The 21,489-nt window shown below is 45.1% G+C and overlaps 1 protein-coding gene across 2 annotated transcripts in view; it reads right to left on the bottom strand.

The window, feature by feature from the left end:
- The window catches only part of ADCY7 (adenylate cyclase 7), a 351,396-nt gene that overhangs the window by 142,751 nt on the left and 187,156 nt on the right, over positions 1-21,489 (bottom strand). For both annotated transcript variants that reach the window (XM_089689483.1, XM_089689484.1), the window contains one exon: positions 17,751-17,912. In XM_089689483.1, the coding sequence (XP_089545609.1) occupies positions 17,751-17,912 (162 nt within the window). The remainder of the gene's footprint in view (positions 1-17,750; positions 17,913-21,489) is intronic.

Genomic DNA, 21,489 nt, shown 5'->3' with positions numbered 1-21,489 from the left:
GCAGCAAGCCTGCACCAGCTGCAGTTTCCCAATATGCAGCCCTAAGTGAGGAGCAGCCGAGCCATCCCTGCAGGACTGAGGGTGAGTCAGACCCGGACACGGAGACCTCCATGCACCCCTCCACTCCTGACCTCGCGACCCCTGACCTGCTGGCCCGTTTTGAAAAGATGCTACATAGGGCTCTGAAGCAGACGTCAGACCGCATTACTGAAAGGCTATCCAGCGAGATCTGTGAGATAGGACAACGCACTGCTGACTTGGAGCAAAGGGTAGATGACCTTGACACCTCACATCAAACGCTCGGAGAAGAACTCGACCTACTGCGTGCCGAAAATTTGATGCTGCAGTCGCGTCTTGAGGATTTTGAGACCGGGCCAGACGCTCCAATATACGAATTCGTGGCCTCCCCGAGTCGGTCATAGATGTCCAATCCACGGTTACCGCATTGTTCCAGGAACTCGCTCCCGCTATACCCACAGGCGATTGGAAATGGATAGGGTCCACAGGGCCCTAACCCCAAAGCGCACTGACGGGCCACCACGTGACATCATTGCTAAGATGCACTATTTTCGCACAAAAGAGCAACTCCTGCAAGCAGCCCGCAAAGCTGACTCCCTCACGTTTCAGGGCCACTCCTACCAGCTCTATCAAGATCTCTGCCCCAGCACCATCGCCAAACGGAGAGCCATGAAACCACATCTTCAGGCACTTCAACAGCTGAACATACCCTACAAATGGTGCTTTCCCTTCGCAGTGCGTTTTCGGTACCAGGCTCGTGACCACACCTGCAAGTCCACTGAGGAACTACAGGAAACATTACAGAGTCTTCAACTACATCCCCCCCACGACGCCATCGGATACCTCAAGACGACGATCTGCTTCATGCTCTCCCCAAAAGATTCAGCCGTCACGTATCCCTAATGGTCAACTCAATGCCCACAAGCGTGGACGCTTCTCCTCGCCCGCCCCATCTCCGCAAGACTCCATGGATTGAATCTAGATCTTCATTGCTTGCCTTCAAATCTACATCCACCGTAGTGAACTCTCGCTACCTCCGGATCTGATACTTGATGTTGCTACTCATCTCCCTCAACACCTGATGATAGACTCTACGAACTTGTATCCTTCCTTAAGCCCCCAGGGCTCAAGTTTCTAACCTATTGCCTCTTTCGACTCCTCTTTTCTCCTACTGATTTAAAAGTTCACAGTGCCTTATACCCTACTTATTGGTACTATTTTGTCTGACACAATCTTGTTCTGATTATGTTGCTACCATGTTTGTTTGGGGTTGCTGGGTCCGACGGCACAGAAGTCTTTGGTCCAGTATTTCTGTTGACCTCTTTTTTTTTTTGTAGGACAACCGTTGCCGCTTGACCCTGGAAACTCCCTAACCCCTTCTTTATGTTTTCATTTTTATGCCTTAATCTTGACGTCCCTTCTCCTAAAAGTTTGCACCATTGCAATATGTATATGGGCTGACTTCCCTGCGGCCCGCGTACCTGCGCACTCGCCTTTAGCCCCCCTGGTGTCGCGTTTTTGACGCCACTCGGGCTATACCTGCTCCCCGGCCCACCTGCCTTAGAGTGCACCTGGGGACCACATCTAGGCCTAATTCAGGCCCCCTACCTTCATCCTATGTTTTCTTTCCCTAATATATTCCCCCTCCCCTCAGTGACTCCGCGTTTTCACCTCCTTTCTACTCACGTTCAGTATCCTCCTATCTTGCGCTCCTAATATTCTCTTCTTTGGTACCATTCTATAACCCCCCTCGAGGCTTGTTTCTACCATGGGTTCCCTAAACATTCTCACCCTGAATGCTCAGGGTCTTAATATCCCGTAGAAGCGTACTAAAGCTTTCCGCTCGTTTGCCTCGCATAAAGCCCATGTAGTTTGTCTCCAAGAGACGCACTTTACTCCCGCTTCCACTCCCAAATTCTTTGGTCCTCGCTACCCACAGGTCTACACAGCCTCTGCAGATGTCAAGCGTAGGGGGGTCCTCATAGCTTTTCACCGAACAACGCCCTTTAAATTGTCTACTGAAATTAAAGACCCTGAAGGTCGTTATCGCATCCTTATTGGACTACTATTAGACTTTGAGGTCACAATCGCCACATATTATGCCCCGAACCAGGGTCCCTTGCCATTTCTCTCCCATCTACTATCGGTCATTGACTTCCATAAGCGAGGCACCTTAATAGTCTGCGGGGATTCAAATTGTACGTTATATCCCTTCCTTGACAAATCTCCTCAACCCCCCCCTCCGCTCCCATCTAAACATTCATTTCACTCCGCCCTACAACAGTATTCCTTGATAGACACGTGGAGGGAACTTAACCCAGCGAAACCTCAATACACCTTTTATTCCCACCCCCATAAGACCTTCTCTAGAATTGATCATATCTTCATGACTGCTAGTTCCTCCCCTCGAGTGCTGAACTCTGACATCCTCCCAATCCCTTGGTCGGACCACTGCGCGGTAACTACATCCATTGCTTCTCTAGCTCCTTCCTCTCCAGACCCCTCCTGGACCATTAACGAGAGCCTTCTATCGAACCCGTCACTCTGTTCTGAAATAGAAACAGGGCTTAAAGAATACCTGTCCTTTAACCAAAACTCAGTGACCTCCCCTCTCCTTCTTTGGGAAGCCCACAAACCTGTACTTCGCGGACTATGCATCAGTAAAACGTCCTTCCTAAACAGGGAGAGGAGACAAAAATGCCTGCTTCTTGAACAAACTTACGAGCAATCACACCGAGCATTTCAAGCCACCCCCTCCGCTGCCAATCGTAAGAGTTTAGAGCAAGCCAGACTGGCCCTCGATCTCCTCCTCACTGACCAAGCTGAACTCTCCCTCCGTAGGTCCCGACACAAATTTTCTACAAAAGCCAACAAACCTGGCACCTTCCTAGCTCTTTCCCTCCGTAGGCTAGACCGGATCATTAAACCTATCCGTTTGCGTACCTCGTCTGATCATCTTACGAGTAATCCAGAACGGATCCTGCATATCTTCCATAAGCATCTTTCACGGCTGTACTCTACTTCAACACCCTTTGACTCCTCTCAGGCTGACGCCCTTTTTACCTCCCTCCCGTTCCCGAAACTCTCCGATAATCACTTAAATGCGTTGGAGCGACCTATTACCACAGCTGAAACTTTAAATGCTATCAAACTACTAAAGCCTCGTAAGCGTCCAGGCCCCGACGGTTTCTCCGCCACCTACTATCAAAAGTTCGCCCACCTTCCCACACCTCTCCTCACTGACGCGTTTAATGCAATCCTGACCGGTCATACCTTTCACTCTGAAACGTTGCAGGCTACCATCTCAATGATCCCCAAACCAAATACAGATGATACGCAGTGGTCCAACTTCAGGCCAATATCTGTTCTTAACATAGACATCAAACTGTTAGCAAAAATTTTATCGACTTGACTTAACACATGTATTGGGTCCCTAATCCACAATGACCAGGTAGGCTTTATGCCGACTCGGCAGGCTGGTGACAATGTCCGGCGGGCAACCCTTCTTGCACACATAGCTAAGACTCGCAAGATTCCTGCTTGTTTTCTGTCTCTAGACATTCGCAAGGCCTTCGACACAGTCTCCTGGCCATATTTACGGTATATCCTGCACCGCTGGGGATTTGGCCCCCATTTCCTAACATGGATATTCTCTCTTTATCAAGAACCTTTGGCCAGAATCAAATACTTAGGGCATCGGTCAGCCAGGTTTCCCATATCACGAGGCACTAGACAGGGTTGCCCACTGTCCCCCCTACTATTTGCGTTAGCTATAGAGCCTCTGGCGCTTCTGATAAGGGCCAGTCCCGATGTCCGTGGTATTGAGATCGGGGGTACCTGCCACAAACTATGTTTATTCGCGGATGACGTGCTACTTTTTCTAACCTCCCCCTTGACCTCTACTCCTACTCTTCTCCACCTGCTCGAAAGGTTCGGTTCTCTTTCGGGCCTCCTTATAAATCCCCGGAAGTCACTGGCCCTTAATATTTCATTATCCCCCGATGATCTGACCCAACTAAAACAGATCCTCCTGCTCTCATGGTCACAAGGATCCATCCCCTTCTTAGGTATAAAACTTACCCCGAACGTTTCCGATCTTTATGCCGCCAACTACATCCCAATCTTAGCTCAACTTACTACACTCATGTCCAAATGGTCCTCCCTCCCACTGGCATGGTTAGGCAGAATAGCAGTCGTGAAAATGTCCATCCTCCCCAAGGTACTATACCTGTTTAGAGTTCTTCCAGTTCCAGTGCCCGCCCATTATCTGCGCACCTTAGAGTGCCGCATTTTCTCCTTTGTCTGGGGTGGGACCCGTCCACGTGTCCCTCGCTCTACCCTCTTTCTTCCCAAGTCTAATGGCGGTCTTGGTCTTCCAGACGTCAGCAAGTATTACCAGGCGGCCCATATAGCACAACTGCCGAAATATCATGCAACTTACGAAACTCCACAATGGGTTTTCCTGAAATCGATTGATTGTGATCCCTTATCCATAGCTAATCTTCTCTGGCTAAGACCTATAGATCGCCGTCTGATTACTAACCCTATTACCTTACATTTTTTGCATCTTTGGGATAAGCTGAAATCCCGGTATCATCTACAGTCACCACATAATCCTCTCCTCTCCTATATCCGAAATCCTGCCTTTCCTCCGGCTTGGCCCTCCCCGCACTCCTTTAACCGCTGGCTTTTGGCGGATCTCACTCAAGCTCATCACTTCATGCTCAGGAATAAACTCCGGTCCTTTGACTCATTACGTGAAACTCATGCACTTCCGCCTTCAGAAATATTCCGCTACTTGCAATTGAAACACTTCTACGCCCCTTACGCAATGGTTGCTAACCCAACACAAGCCATGTCCTCCTTTGAACGAACTTGTAGTAAAGACCCACAAAGACGTGGCCTCATTTCATACCTGTACTCTCTCCTTACAACCCCTGTCCGAAGCTTCCCTACCTTCTTACGTGCGGAAATGGGATTTGGACCTGGGCCACGAAATTGATCCCTCGGATTGGGACCGTATTTGGTCTGCCACCAAGGGGTCATCGCAGAATATTGTGGCTTTGGAGACCAACTACAAAGTCTTAACCCGTTGGTACTTAGTACCAGCGAGAATAGCTAAATATACCCCTAACTATTCTTCAGCATGCTTCAGAGGTTGCGTAGACCCAGGCACTTTCTTCCATACATGGTGGGAGTGCCCAACCGCCAAGATCTTCTGGACGGAAATATTCAAAATGCTCTCCTTATTAAGTACGAAAAACCTCCATCCTAACCCGCTAACAGCGTTGCTTAACCTACGACCACCCGAAGTCACGAAACTACAATTTAAGCTTCTATTACAGGTTACTACAGCTGCCAAACAGGTCATTGCCAAATCGTGGAAGTCTACGTTGCTTAACATTACCGCGGTCCGAAACAAAGTAACCCAGGCGATGATCCATGCTAAAGTAGAAGCCACAATCTTGAATACTATCCCCAAATTTAGGATGATTTGGGACCCATGGGTAGAACACTTTCTACCCTCTAACTTTGATGAAACTCTTCTCACCCCATAACCAACACTCCTAACTATCCTGGTACCCTCCCCTTTACTCTTACAGCTCCCCTTTCTTTCTTTTTTCTCTTCATTTGCGGAGTCGCATACCTTCCCCCTGTCTTCCCCCACCTTCACATTCCCCACCTAATATTGTTAACCAGTTCTTACCTGTTACCGTTCTGAAGTTTACGGTTAATACTGCATTCCCAAGAAAATTCACTGTATAAGTATTGTATATTGTATACTTTACTTGTTTTATCTATGTTACCCCTCCCTACGAACAAAATAAAAATTTTGAACAAGGAAAAATAAAAAATGAAAAAACCACATGTACATAAGTATTCACAGCCTTTGCCATGATACTCAAAACTGAGCTCTGGTGCATCCTGTTCCCACTGATCATCCTTGAGATGTTTCCACAACTTGATTGGAGTCCACCTGTGGGAAATTCAGTTGATTGGACATGATTACGACAGGCATAAATCTGTCTGTATTAGGTCCCACAGTTAACAGTGCATGTCAGAGCACAAACCAAGCCATGAAGTCCAAAGAATTGTCCATAGACATCTGAGACAGGATTGTATCAAGGTACAGATCTGGGGAAGGGTACAGAAATTTTTTTGCAGCATTGAAGGTCCCAATGAGCACAGTGGCCTCCATCATCCATAAATGGAAGAAGTTTGGAACCACCAGGAATCTTCCTAGAGCGGGCCGCCTGGACAAAATAATTGATTGAGGGAGAAGGGCCTTAGCCAGGGAGGTAACCAAGCACCTGATGGTCACTCTGAAAGAGCTCCAGCGTTTCTCTGTGGAGAGAGGAGAACCTTCCAAAAGAACAACCATCTCTGCAGCACTCCACCAATCAGGCCTGTATGGTAGAGTGAAATAATATGATAAAAACAATTGCAACAAAATGACCTCTCCCTTAATGGGAAACCAGGTCTCTAAATTACTGATTAAATCACCTACTCACCTTTTGATATTAAGGTGGGGTCCTCAAAAACCAGAACAGAACCAAGAACAGCTAGGAGATCAATAAGACCCCCTAGAGAAGAAGTTTAAAAGAGAACAGCAGTGTAAATAAGATTAACAGTTTTATTGAGATCACACTAGGTAATAAGGCCTATAGACCAACAATATTCCATTCACCATTAAAATAAGGTAAGATAACGTTATCTCCTTAAAATCAAGCCCAGGCCACACACATATGCATACATAAAGTGCTTGTCAACTACCATCTGCCTAAAATGAGCAAAATGAATGAGTCAGCAATATCCGGAGCCTCATATGACGGGTTAACCCGCTGTTGGCCAATCTAAGCAGTAACAGGGCTCTGGGGATTAGACTCACTGGGTATACCCAGTAACCAACAGAATGATAGCTACTGACATATATATACACATTAATTAGAGAAGGCTACGTTGGAACCCTGAATGGGTTATACAGATGGTTCAAGTCCAGGTCTATAACCACTGCAATAAAGTATATCCCTGTGGCTTAAGTGTAGGTGCACTGGTATAAACGGGTCCAAAAGGCTCACAGCTTGAGCATATTGAGTATTGAATTGCTAAATAGCTTGAATATGACCAGACACTGCCAGCTCAAAATTAGCCTGGCTACAGGACATTTGTGATGGTAATGATATCCAAAGATGAATTGCAGGTCATTGAGGCAAATGTGTCACAATAGTTCTATAGAGGTGAAGCTGATGGCCATAAATTAAGGCACAGCAAGTTTGGTGCACAAAGAGCGGCAGCAGCCGCATAAACTGTGCCCCCAGGCTCTCACCACTCCGTACGATGTAGTAGATCTCCTTGGTGATATTACGATCTCCACTAAAGATTTCAGAGTAGAACAGAATATCCCGGATCTTGTCCCGACTCGACCAGACACTAACAGCCTCCAATTCCTAGCCGGGTCAGATGAATCGTCCTCTGGTTGGTGGTGCTCAAGGCGGCATTTGTAGGTAGTTGAACGGAGGTGACGTTGAAGTTACCCCTATGCACAATGCAGAGTTAGGTGGATACAAGTGTCGCCACCAGTGTGGGTGTGGCCCTGGACTAGCTGACGCTGCCTATGTCAATGCGTTTCGCCCACATGACCGTGAGCTTAGTCAGGACTGTATGGTTGAGTGGCCAGATGGAAGCCACTCCTCAGTAAAAGGCAAATGGCAGCCCGCCTGGAGTTTGCCAAAAGGCTCTAGGCCATCGACTGGGGCGACGGTTCATCTTTCAACAGGACAACGACCCTAAGCACACAGCCCATATAACAAAGGAGTGGCTATGGGCCAACTTTGTGAATGTCCTGGAGTGACCCAGCCAGAGCCCAGACTTGAGCCCGACTGAACATCTCTGGAGAGATCTGAAAATGGCTGTGCACCGACGCTCCCCATCCAACCTGATGGAGCTTGAGAGGTACTGCAAAGAAGAATGGGAGAAATTGCCCAAAAATAGGTATGCCAAGCTTGTAGCATCATACTCAAAATTAAGAGGCTGTAATTGGTGCAAAAGGTGCTTCAACAAAGTCTTGAGCAAAGGCTGTGACTACTCATGTACCTGTGTTTTTTTTATTTTTAGTAAATTGCAAAGATTTCAGAACAAACTTCTTTCACGCTATCATGTTGTTTGTAGAATGTTGAAAAATGGAAAAAACAAATTTAATCAATTTTGGAATAAGGCTGTAACATAACAAAATGTGGCAAAAGTTAAGCGCTGTGAATACTTTCTGGATGCACTGTATTTGCTCTACATCTGGAGAGCTAATGGTCAGGTATAGCCTTAGTTTTTGTTCCCTGCCAGTTTTGATAGATTTCTAGAAGATATCAAAGGACAAAGAGGTTTAAACTGTTCAGTAAGGCACTTTCTATCTCCATAAATCTTCACGGGTGACTAACAGGTCTGTTGTCCTCACCTTTCCAGATTTCTGGCTGTAGATGTAACAAAACTCTGTCAACATGCTATGGCACCATGTTCTCGCCTTTCTCTAAAGCCCATTTGTAGCACGGGCTTGGCAGGAAATCTAAAGTATGTGGATTCTGGCCAGCCATTGAATGCAGAGAATTTTAAATTGTGGTCTAAAATGATCCCTTTAACTAAAGGCTTTTATATAGCACACAGTAATGACAACACACCATAAAGACTTCTAATTCTTGCAGGTTCCAATGTCACTACAATATTGCAACTACAAACCTTACAACTTAACTAAGTTGTAAAATAAAAAGTGGCTGCACAATGCAAAAAACGGTCAACTTTTAGGGCCCTTTCACGTGTACTTGTACAATAATCTTGTATTATAATAATAAGAATAGTAAAGTGGTTATAAAGGCAAAAGGTTTATTAAACTGAAAGTGGTTGTAAAGGCTCAATAATGCATGAAGGTTAAAAAAAACCTTCTGTGTGTAGCAGAGCCCCCAGCCCCCCCCAAAACTTACTTGAGCCCTATCTAATCCAGCGATGTGCATAAGAGCCTCAGATCTTCCGGGTCTCTCCCTACCCCCGCTATTGGCTTCTCCCCTCCCTCTCTTCTCACAGGAGATTCCGCAATAGCGGGAGCTATTGGATCCTTCTGCTGTTGGTCAAAGTAAGGAGGGAGCGTGGGGAGTTGGGGGTGGACTGATGAGCGCTGTGTGTCTATTCTGGTGAGGGAGCTAGCTCACACCTACCCCCCTAGCAAGAAGCTTGCTTTGGTGGTACATGCAGAAAAGGAAGAGCTTAGAGTGCTGGTAGGGGACCCCAGAAGAGGAGATTCAGGCCATTCTGTGTAAAACCACTGCACAGAGCAGGTAAGTATAACATGTTTATTATTTTAAGGGAACAAAAATATAAGCTTTATGACCTCTTTAAGATCTTCTGCTTTAAAAGGCAACACTTCTTAATGGAGAAGAAACAAGACCTGCATTATTTTTGGCATTGCTGCTAACAAAGCATCCACAGTACAGCACAACACAATGCACACAGCATGTATTGTGGTGTGATGTACTGTGGCTTCATTAGAAGCTACTGTGTTGGGGCGCAATTCTAACTGCAGTGTCAAGCACTCAATAATATGCATTGCAGTAGTGTGCAGCAAAGCACACATTTTACCATGCATTACCAACACAAATAGGTTCAAAGCCAGTCTTAAAGAGTAACTCCACTTATGTGGAAAAAATATAGCAAATAAAACAAAATAATATAGCGTATACAATTGCTACATAAGCCATGTTGTAATGTTAAAATAATTTAAAATTACTTTTTCTTTTCAATCTGAAACCACTGTAATTTTCTGTAAAACTCAATGCAATGTGACAACCAAGAGGTGTTCTGGACACAGCAGGTGTTTAGAACACCTCCTAAAATGTAAGCTCCTGTGATTGGCTCACTGATTTTCCCAGAGGTCTACACTAAAATAGTCTAATTTTAGGCATGCTCTGCAACGGAAATGTAAGTTTTGGTGAAATACTGCGCAAGGGTTAATCACTTCTGCAGGGATGCAGACACCACAGCTTTCCTCAAGCTAGGTGAATGAATACATGGGGGATCGATCAGCCATGACACTAAAAACTGCAACCGCAATATGTCAGCAAAACAAGGAATTTAACTACACTAATACCTAGTTAAAGCACCAAAAACATTTGAAAGTGTACAATGCCTTTAAATAAAATATGAAAAAAGTATAAAGCCCCCTGCATGTAAACATGCCTGGCCAGGACTTGGCGATGCTGTTATGTTATGCTTATATGCCAGGGTATGATTTGTGTCAGGTGAGCAGGTTCACTTTCGGTGGCCAAAGACAACCAGACAATCCATACATGGGTCGAAATTCGGTTTGTCCCTGCTGAACCTGGACGAATTTCAATCCATGTGTGGCCGGGCTTAAAAAAAAGCCCTTTCAATTGTATATTTAATCTTGTAATCTGAATCAGAGAAGTTCATTGTTAAGGTTTACATACACCTAAAGTGGATCTTCACTCAATTTTTCAGCTTTAAAATTATACTTGTACTTCCTCCCTCCTTTCCCACAATTGGAGATAACATGTTACTTGGTCGGGGAAAGTACCTTCATTACCTGCAGCCCAGGTTTCTGCCTTGAATGATGTAGCCCCAGCTGCTCAAAGCCCCCTGGCATGCTCCAATCATGCATCCCAGGAGGCTTCATGGCCATTCAGGACACACTGCAATATTACTAATCATATTGAACCAGTCATTCCCATTCAGAATCAGAAGGTAATAAGTCTGGTTAAACAAAAAGCTATTTCTTCACAGCAACAAAAGGTAAGAATCTTTTAAAAAGTACATTTATCACCCAGAGGGGTTTGTTTTATTAACAAGTGGAGTTACTCCTTAAATGTCCAAATGTAAATGCTCTCTAGTGTAAATCACTATTCACTTTATTATTATTCATAATTACAAAAATCCAAAACTCTTAGCTACTATGAATACATAAATACAGCAACTTTACTATACAATTTTACTATATAATGAGAATCTCATCTACAATACTGTACATGTAATTGAGCTCTGGATGCAGATCAGCTTTTACAGTATCTAAATGTAAACGCTCATATTACATTGACTAATCACTTGTATCAAACGTTTTTATAACAGAACAAAGCAAAAATTATTGCAAGTGAAAACAAACCAGTGCCCTTCCTACCTTCTCCAAACTATCTTTATTGCCTAAGGTGGGTCTAACAATACAATAGGTGTAGCTGTAATATATACAACACTGACCTCACTGCCCCACCAGACATTTGTCTGCAGAGGATATGAGATCATGGAATAATGCCGAGCAGACACATTTTGGTGCCTGACTCACAGTCCAAGCTGATCAGTTTAACGCCACAGCTGCCAAACTGAATTATAGTCAGTGATTAAATAATGCACAACAGGTTTTTCTTAGAATTTACGGAGGATAATATAAAAAAAATGTAATTGTAATTGTACAGAAGCATATTTTGATCTATATAATAATTGGTTTATTGGGTTTGGTTCAAAATGGTTCAGGGTTTGGTCCAATATTCCAGTTCTCTAATGAGGGTCACCCCTTCCTCTCCTCTCTAACCGAACTACCTCAGAACCCCTCACTCAACAATGTCTTCAAACTGTCACCCTAAAAGGGACCACAACCCAAATAGTGGGGAGATATACCTGCTATCCAGGACACCCATCCATTGTCTGTACATATCCCCCGCCATGATGTAAAGGTGTTAGAGGCATTGTGGGACACCATATAGCATACCCTAGAAAAGGCATCCATAATTTGGGTATTGCTTTCCTGGCCTGTATTCTACCACAAACTTGAACTATTTTAATGCCAGGAACCACCTGCTTACCATGGCATTTGTGTGCGTGTTCTGTCTCATCCAGATCAGTGGGGCATGGTCTGACGCTAGACAAAACTTCCTGCCAAGAAGAAAATAGCATAGTGAGTCCATAGCCAGACCAGGCACTCCCAACTCCACTAATAATTTCTCTTAGTGAATGTCAACTTTCTACTAAGAGAGACTATGGGGCGTTCCTCCCCATTGACCTCTTTAGATAGAATGCCTGCTAAGCCCTCACTAGAGGCATCTGTTTGAACAATAAACTCTTTCAAAAAATCCAGAGCAACCAGCTAATCAGTCAGTGGAACAAGAGTAGTGGTGAGGTTGGGGACAAACCAGCAGTAGTACCCAATGATGTCCAAAAAGCTCAGACCTGTTTCATGCTGACGGGTGGGGTAAAGCCTGAATAGCCTCTACCTTGTTCATCTGGGGTTTCGCCAGACCCCTACCTACACTATAACCTAGGTACCTGGTCTCTTCCATAGTAACGGCACCCAGTACAGACCTGGTTTTACTTTCTGAGCTTAGGTGTAATAATTTTGTTTAAGGAATGGTGCACTTTACAGGATGACTCCATTTTCACAACAAAACTCCTAATCGAATCCCCCAATTCCTGGCCTCCTTAACAAATCTGCAATACAAATTATAATATGTAGGACTTCACCCTGAGAAGCCTGTCCTGGTGACCTTAAATGCTAAGTTCACTTTTGCAGGTATGTAATGGTTGTGCGCATTAAGCACATGGAAGCTGCAGGTGACCGCCATCTTGTCAGGTCTCACCCATTTTTTTTTTCATAAGCCCAGTGATCTTACTCCCTCCCTCATCCTGCAAACTATGGAATTCCTAGCCTTACCGTTTAACACACTTAAAAAGAGCCTGTTATCTCAACCTATGATCAGCAGACACCAGTAAACAGACCTGGGTCAAAGCTGTAAACCGCTAATTGAGACCTGGCAGGATATCTGTTTTTACAGAAACAAACTCTACAGATTAACACTTTCCTCTGGCCAATCGTAAAACAATGACCACATTCTTAAGTTCTGTCACGCATGATTAATAGGGCAATTTAAGCACTAGGAACATATAGCATGCCATAAAACGTCTACACAGAAAGCAGCCAGGAGTAGACTACTTCTCCGAGACCTCTGCCTGTTTCATAACTTAACAAAATCCACACACATTTCATAAAAGCCAACAGGAGCAAGATACATTAATATTAAATATATATTTGAATGGGGAATATCATAACAAACAAATCAAGGTCATATATAATTAAGCTAGCACATACGAAAGGGGAGATACCAGTCTCCTATCTCCTGGGTGACAGACCCATCCAATATACTCTGTGTTTGGTAGCCCTGGACATGAAATATAATGCTGAACAATAATCTACCAGTTTCAAGAATTCAACCTGCACATATTGGAAGATATTAATATAAAACTGTGTGTAAGGGAGGGCTCGATATAGTCATAAAATGTGGTGACCTCCCAGCCACCACCCCTTAAACTAGGTAGTTGGTCAGATGGCCTCTGTCAACACTCCTTTGATATGACAGAAAAAGGAAATGTCTGGACCCTCTGACAGCTCTTGTCTCATCAACCAAGAAACACCTAACCGGACTAGAGAGAGCCACTGCATTGTTTTTACTTGAACAATTGGACCCTGCTAAAATCAAGGATTTTATTCTTCATTTTCAACTCCTCTTCTGTTGCTTTATTGTTCTCTTTATTTTTATATTTGTAACATCTTTTTTTCTGTAAATATTTTATTTACACCATTTTGACTTTTTCATTAGTAAACCCTATTTTGAAAAATGTTAAAACGGTCTCTAAAGCTTTTAATGCAAACTAAAGAGTCCCGGTCTCTTGAAGAGTGCTACTGTATATGACAAATCTCTGAACACTGTCTGTGATGACAGTGTGTCTACAAATTTAATTTTCATAGTTGTTATTGTTAAGATTATGAGTTTCCGCCTTCTCAATCAAAAGGTGGTAGTGGTAGCTTAAAGCAGGGGTCCTCAAACTTTTTAAACAGGGGGTCAGTTCACTGTCCCTCAGACCATTGGAGGGCTGGACTATAGTTTAAAAAAAAAAAACTATGAACAAATGCGGACACAGTACAGGAGATGACCAGAGAATGCGGACATATAACGGCAGCAGGAATACTGGGCCATCCGCTTCATAAGATGCACAGATATTTCCCCCCAAGTGTGTCTTATGGAGCGAAATAGTGCCCCATCATTGGTGTCAGTGGGAGGAATCGTGCCCCATCATTGGTGCCGGTGGGAAGAATCGTGCCCCATCATTAGTGTCAGTGGGAGGAATAGTGCCCCATCATTGGTGTCAGTGGGAAGAAACGTGCCCCATCATTGGTGTCAGTGGGAAGAAACGTGCCCCATCATTGGTGTCAGTGGGAAGAATCGTGCCCCATCATTGGTGTCAGTGGGAGGAATAGTGCCCCATCATTGGTGTCAGTGGGAGGAATAGTGCCCCATCATTGGTGTCAGTGGGAGGAATAGTGCCCCATCATTAGTGTCAGTGGGGGGAGGAATAGTGCCCCATTGTTGGTGTCAGTGGGGGGAGGAATAGTGCCCCATTGTTGGTGTCAGTGGGGGGGGGGAATAGTGCCTCATCATTGGTGTAGGGGGGGAAGGGGATAGTGTCCCAAAATTGGTGTCAGTGGGAGGAATAGTGTCCCATCATTGGTGTCAGTAGGAGGAATAGTGTCCCATCATTGGTGTCAGTGGGAAGAATAGTGCCCCATCTTTGGTATCAGTGGGAGGAATAGTACGTCATTGGTGTCAGTGGGGGGGAATAGTGCCCCGTCATTGGTGTCAGTGGGGGAAGGAATAGTGCCCCATCGTTGGTGTTAGTGGGGGGGAGGAATAGTGCCCCATCGTTGGTGTCAGTGGGGGGAGGAATAGTGCCCAATCATTAGTATCAGTGACACCAATGATTCCTCCCACTGACACCAATGACTCTTAACTTGCTGACCCCTGTTCCAGCATGGTGCTGCTGCAGCCAGCATACCTGGGTGCAGCAGCACCATCAGCATGGTACACTTACCGGTCAGCTGTCGTCCTTCACTCCAGCCTCTCCCTCACTCGATGTTCGTGGGGCCGCTCGGCTCCGCCTCCTCGCAGGTGATTGGCCGCCTGTGTGCCTTTCCTGAGCTACAGTTCTGGCACCCAATCACTGGTGAGGAGGCGGAGCCGAGCGGCAGGAGTGAGGGAGTGGCCGGAGTGAATGAAGGAGCAGCGCTTCCTGGACTGGATCGTCGTGGGACTGGGACCGGAGACAGATAAGGTACAGCAGCCCCCTGCCCACCCCTGTACTTAGTGTCCCTTCCTTGCGGAAAATACGCCCCTGCCGGCGGGCCAGATAAATGGCCTCGGCGGGCCGCATGTGGCCCGCTGGCCGTAGTTTGAGGACCCCTGGCTTAAAGAGTTAATTACTTATTTAACTTAACCCAGTGATAATCGCGCTCAGGCTGCTGGCATCCAGTTTGTGGTCCTGCAAACTGAAAAATGTGCAGGGTGCAGCTGAGAGTGGCATTGTTATGTAAGCGACAGTGCTGTGTGAATTGGCTGGTCCTTGGTCATGAGTTGGTGAGAAGGGCACAGGTCAGAAGATAGAATTTCACTTTTCATAAAAGAAGCCTTTTCTAATGTGTTTTCTGCCCAAGCCTTCCCAATGTGCTTATCTCTCACTTACCTAGCCCATGGCAGCATTCAGCCTGCACCCTCCCTGTTCATAATTTCAAAAAATGCATTCAGAGCCCTGACTTCCTGTAGCATCATGTGACCATCCAGGAAACTTCATACCCCATCATGCACTGCCTTAGTGCATCACAGTATATTGTGCGTTTTACTTCTGTGGACCACACTTCCCTCACTATTACACCACCTCTTTTATTTCCACCCACCTTCCTACTTCTTCCTTTAAGGTGGCAATACATAGTACAATCCTACCATTAACTATGTAGTGCAAGGGCCTGCCCACTTTGAAACAAATTGAATGGGTTGCTCAGGTGGGTCCTCCTATTACAGTTTTAGTAAATCTAAGGGAAATTTTGCAGCGATTACACAATCAGATTGCATAGTGTATGGTCAGCTTTATACAAGTGCATGGGAGGGAGATAGCTGTCAAAGTTGTAAGGGGAGGGGAGGGTGATGTCCTAACAGCAAATGATTTTGTAGTACCAGAATATTAGAATATTTTCACTTGTCCTACAGGAATATGATACATAATAGCAGGGCTTTTTTCACTGGGAAAGTGGCGGAACGCCTTTCTGCCACCTCCAGCAATCACCCTCTTCACCGCTGTCACCACTGTTTACTGTCACTTGTAAACACAGAAGCCCAGCTTCTGTGCTATAAGTGACAGCGCGGTTCTCAGAATGGGACTCAAGCATTGCACTCAGGACAGACAGGGGGACAGCTGCCGGGGCACACTGTGTTCCCGGATCTCAGAGAGGGCATCATATGCTGGCTGAGAAATAGCCTGGTGCTCAGATGCCAATGCCCCTGCTGGATGATCTCACTGCTGCTGCTGCTGCTGCTGCTGCTGCTGCTGTCCATTGGTGGAGAGGCAGAACTGCAAATGGAATGTGTGGCACACCCATGGCATCTGAGAGGAGGGGGGGGGGTTGTTGATTGTGCAAAGATGAGGGCAGGGGGGGAGCAGGGATCAAAGGTGAAGCAGCTGCATGCAAAGCTTAGCTGTTTTGGAAGAAGGGTTAGGAGGTGGTTGCAGAGAGGATCTGTGAGGGAAGGTGAGCTGAGGATGTGGAGCAGAAGTGGCCTCTCTGCTTAGCAAACACCTGAACCCAGCACTCTGCACACCTGACTTCAATCTGTGTATTACGCAGTTCTGAACCCAGTACTCGGTGTTGCGCAGTCCTGAACCTAGCACTCTGTGTATTATGCACTCCTGAACCCAGCACTCTGTGTATTATGCACTCCTGAACCCAGCACTCTATTACACACTCTTGAACCTAGCACACTGTGTATTACGCAGTCGAGAACCTAGCACTCTGTGCCTAACACCCTTCTGAACCCTGCATTCCGTGTATTATGCAGTACTGAACCCAGTACTCTGTGTGTAACGCACTAATGAACCCAGAACTCTGTGTATTACACATTCCTTAACCCAGAACTCTGTGTATTACACACTCCGGAACCCAGCACTCTGTGTATTACACACTCCTGAACCCAGCACTCTGTGTATTATGCAGCCCTGAACCCAGCACTCTGCGTATTACTCACGCCTGAACCCTGTGCTTGTGTTATGCACTCCTGGTGTTATTAACAATGCCTTTTTGAGACCCTCCCATTGTGCAATTTGACCACACCCACTCTATGACACAGTGTGTTCTTCTGCGGGAAGGGAGTTCCTGCACCTATTCTCTGAGAAAAAAAGCCCTTCATATTAGGCATTTTCTGGATCCAGAAAAACCAGCCAATGCAAATACATTATTATTATTATTATTATACAGTATTTATAAAGCGCCAATAGTTCACTCAGCGCTGTACATTACAAAGGGGGACAGAACATGTGACAGAACAATACCAATACAATGCAAAACATGAGGGGATCGAGGGCCCTGCTCTTTCGAGCTTACAATCTAGAAATACATAGATAAGTACATATAGATAACTACAACTTGTAATTATTTTTAAAGTCTATTGATGTTTTTTACCCATTACACATTATTATAGGTTTATTGTCCCCCTAAATCATCTTAGCATAGCAGTAGACAATTCACAATGTAATCAAACGGCAGCAGATCATCAATAAGATGAAAATGTATGCATGTATCTGCCTCTAAAACACAGAGCCTTGGAATTTGCCACCTGTGTTTTAAAGGCCATGTTCAATGAAATTACCTCAAAGGCAATGGTGTCACGAGTGTCCGAGGACAACATCACTGTGACACTAATGACGACAATGTGGGACATTCCAGAGACTATGCTGATAATTAGACAGGCACGCATCCCAAGGGGCAGCATGGTGTACACAGAGAATGTTATAAAGAGGAAGAATGGCACCTAGAAAAAGCAAAAACAAATTTAAATAAACATGTAATACAATAAGATACATAAACATATAATACAACAGTAAGATAAGATTACTAAGATAATACATGCCATTTACATTTACATATAGCCTATAAGCACATTAACATATTCAGACACTTGACCTTTTCTAGAATGTTGCTTGATTACATATCTAACAATGACATTTTGTTATATTACTATATAAAAGAATGAAAATTAATAAACACCACATTATTTTAAAACGATTGTCTATAAATACGTTTAGCAGTCCTTCCTGAGAAGCCTTTAATTTTGCAGAGGCGAAAATAATCACTTGGTGAGGACACATTTACTCTATATTTCACCTTCACCAGTGAATGATCACAATATTTAATGCATTTTCTGGAAAATTTCCAGCAATAAGGATCACGATTCAGATTGTAAATCTGAAGAGCAGCTATGAAAATTAGGACTACAGAGCACCACAAACAAATTGGAGAAAACTAATATAAAAGACATAGCAAAAGCTACACAATAATATAAAATTGGATGCTTTTTCAATTATTATTAAGTGGAAGTTACTTCTAACCACCCAGGTACTACCTATTATTGACTGCACGTAAAAACTGTAACCAAGGTGATTTGTGAGATACATCAGACCAGCCAACAATAACTTTAAAAAGGCTACAAAGTTTAGTAGGCAAGACTGGAGTAAACATGCATTAGTTAACCATATTGAAAGCCCCCAATACTCATGACTAACCAAAACAAATAAATATGCAAAAGATTTGAAAAACTTTAAATTTGCAAAAAAAATAATAAAAAAATCACAAGAAAGACTCGGTACCAAAGTGTGTTAAGGTGTTGATGGCAAATTCGATTGCGATAGAGCTTTTTAGCAAGATTCACAGTGATATGTTTGGTGCACTTCTGACACTGACCTAAAAAAACTCAGTTCCTACAGTGCTGTATGATAGAGGTAGCACAAGGCAAAAAGAGCATTTTTTTTTTAAATACCATGAGGTAAAGAGTACATTTCTATGTTCCAAAAAGTATAGCAAACATTGGTGAGGCTTATGTACAGTATGTCCTACAATGCCACAGTCAATGCCAAGAGCTCAATTGAGAATCTGTGGAACGTTTTTAATCAATGCAGCACATTCCCTCCTGCCTTCTTGACAAATTTTTTTTTCATAGTTACATAGTTAGTCTGGCTGAAAAAAGTCCATCCATTAAAAAAAAAAAAAAAAAAATTAAAATCCTATACCCACATTTGATCCAGAGGAAGGCAAAAAAAACCCCCAGCAAAGCATGATCCAATTTGTTCCTGCAGGGGAAAAAAGTCCTTCCTGATCCCCAAAAAGGCAATCTGATATACCCTGGATCAACTTTACCTATAAATGTTAGTAACCAGTTATATTCTGTGTGTTAGGGATCCTACCAGCGGTAGCCTCTAGCACTCCACAGACTCGATTCCCCCAAAGCGCGGAATCTAAGCCCCAACCTGCTTGTTCACCAGGGCCCCTGATGGTGGGGATGGACTTGGAGCAGGCCGAGACCAGGTCACGGCCCCTGGGTTCACCCAGCTGCGGTAGAAGCACCGCTGGAGGTGTGTAGCAGGTGAGAGCCTGATGTGAGGAGGTAACAAGAGCAGTGTCGGGCAGGCAGGGTCGGTAACGGTGGTGGCGACGTGGTACAAAATCAGCAGGCAGAGGGATAAACAGGTTACAAGCCGAGTTCGGCAACAGGAGATCAGAACGTGCAGGGTTAAGCAGGAGAATGGTCAGACAAGCCAGGGATCAGAACAGGATACAGACAGCAAATCAGGGTCAAGCAGGGTCAGCAACAAGGTAATTTACAACGCAGGAACTCAGGATACAGGTAAGACCATATGGCACTTAAGCAGTCCTGACCTGTTTTAAATAGGGCTCCCTGATTGGTGCCAGGCTCACATCCGCGATTGCAATCGCGGGTGCCCTGGTCCCAATGCTCGCACGCTAGTGCGGCCGGGCACACCGCGCATGCGCAGATTTGTGCGAGATCGTGGCCGGCTCTGGGGTCCCTGACATTGCCCCCCCTTACGGGCAGCCTCCGGATGCCCACCTGATTCCTCCTTTGGGGCTGGTTGCATGGACATTCTGGGCAGGTTCCCACGAATTCTCCTCTGGCCCATAGCCTTTCCACTTGATCAGGTATTGCACCTGACCACCCCTTTTCCTACAATCCAAAATTACCTCTACCTCGAATTCTTCCTTCCCGTTGATATCTATGGCCTCCGGAGGTCTAGACCTGCGGTCTAAAAAGGGGTCTGGAACTGCAGGTTTTAGCAATGACACGTGGAAACCGGATGTATCTTGAGGGATTCGGGGAGAGCCAGTCTAAATGCCACTTCATTAACCTTGCTTTCTATTTGGAAGGGTCCCACAAATTTGGGTGCCAATTTCCTAGATGGACATGTCAGTTTTAGGTTGGCTGTTGACAACCAAACCCGATCCCCAGGGTGTATGATCATTTCTCCCTTTCTCCTCCTGCTACAGAACTTTTTACTATCTTCCTGGGCCTTAGCCATTGTTTCCTGTAATAACTTGTTATTGGTAGTAAAGAATTCTAAGGTGTCCTGGGCTGAAGGAACTGAGTTCTCTGGAACCAGGTCTGGCAGGAAGGTAGGGTGGAACCCATAGTTGGTGAAGAATGGGGATTGATTGGTGGCGGAATGATTCGCATTATTATATGCAAATTCTGCCATTGGTAGAAGTGTCAGCCAGTCATCCTGTAGGAATGATGTATAACATCTCAGATATTGTTCGAGTGCCTGATTAGTTCGCTCTGTCTGCTCGTTAGTCTGTGGGTGATATGCAGACGAAAAAGATAATTTAATCTCCAAACCCTCACATAACGCTTTCCAGAATCTGGATGCAAATTGCACTCCCCGGTCCGAGACAATCTCTTTTGGCACTCCATGAAGCCTCACAATTTCTTTAATGAACACTTGGGCTGTTTCGCAGGCAGATGGTGTCTTTGCTAGTAGAAGGAAATGGGCCATTTTAGAAAGGCGATCCACTACTGCAAAGATCATGGTGTGATCTTGCGAGGGTGTCAATTCTACGATAAAGTCTAAGGAGATCATACTCCAGGGTCAGTCAGGTATTGGTAAAGGTCTCAACAGGCCCCAGGCCTTGTCTCTGGTGGGTTTATTCCGGTTGCAGATGGGGCAAGATCTCACGTACACTTCACAATCCTTTGCCATATTTGGCCACCAAAATGTGCGTCGTGCCAATTCTATAGTCTTATGTATCCCAAAGTGCCCCGCTAGGGGATGGTCATGGCAATAGCCTAACACCAGGGACTGGACCTCCTTGGGTACCAGGATCTGTTCCCCCCTCCAGAAAAGACCTTCCCTGTTCTGTAGTGAGATCCCCGGCAGGTCAGGAACCTGGGTGGAGGCAGCCTGCAGTTTAGACAACAGCTCAGATTGAAGCAATAGGAAGCTACCTGCTGGCAGGATGGTATCTGGCTGGGGTGTCTCTCTAGGGTCCTCAAACATCCGGGAAAGAGCATCTGGCTTAATATTTTTTGACCCAGGACGATA

Source organism: Staurois parvus, unplaced genomic scaffold (genome assembly GCF_062004578.1).
Source record: "Staurois parvus isolate SC_StPar_1 unplaced genomic scaffold, SC_StPar_1.0 ptg000476l, whole genome shotgun sequence".
Classification (NCBI taxonomy): domain Eukaryota; kingdom Metazoa; phylum Chordata; class Amphibia; order Anura; family Ranidae; genus Staurois; species Staurois parvus.
Note: the sequence above shows the minus strand (reverse complement) of the source record. Positions and strands in the feature narration are given on the sequence as shown.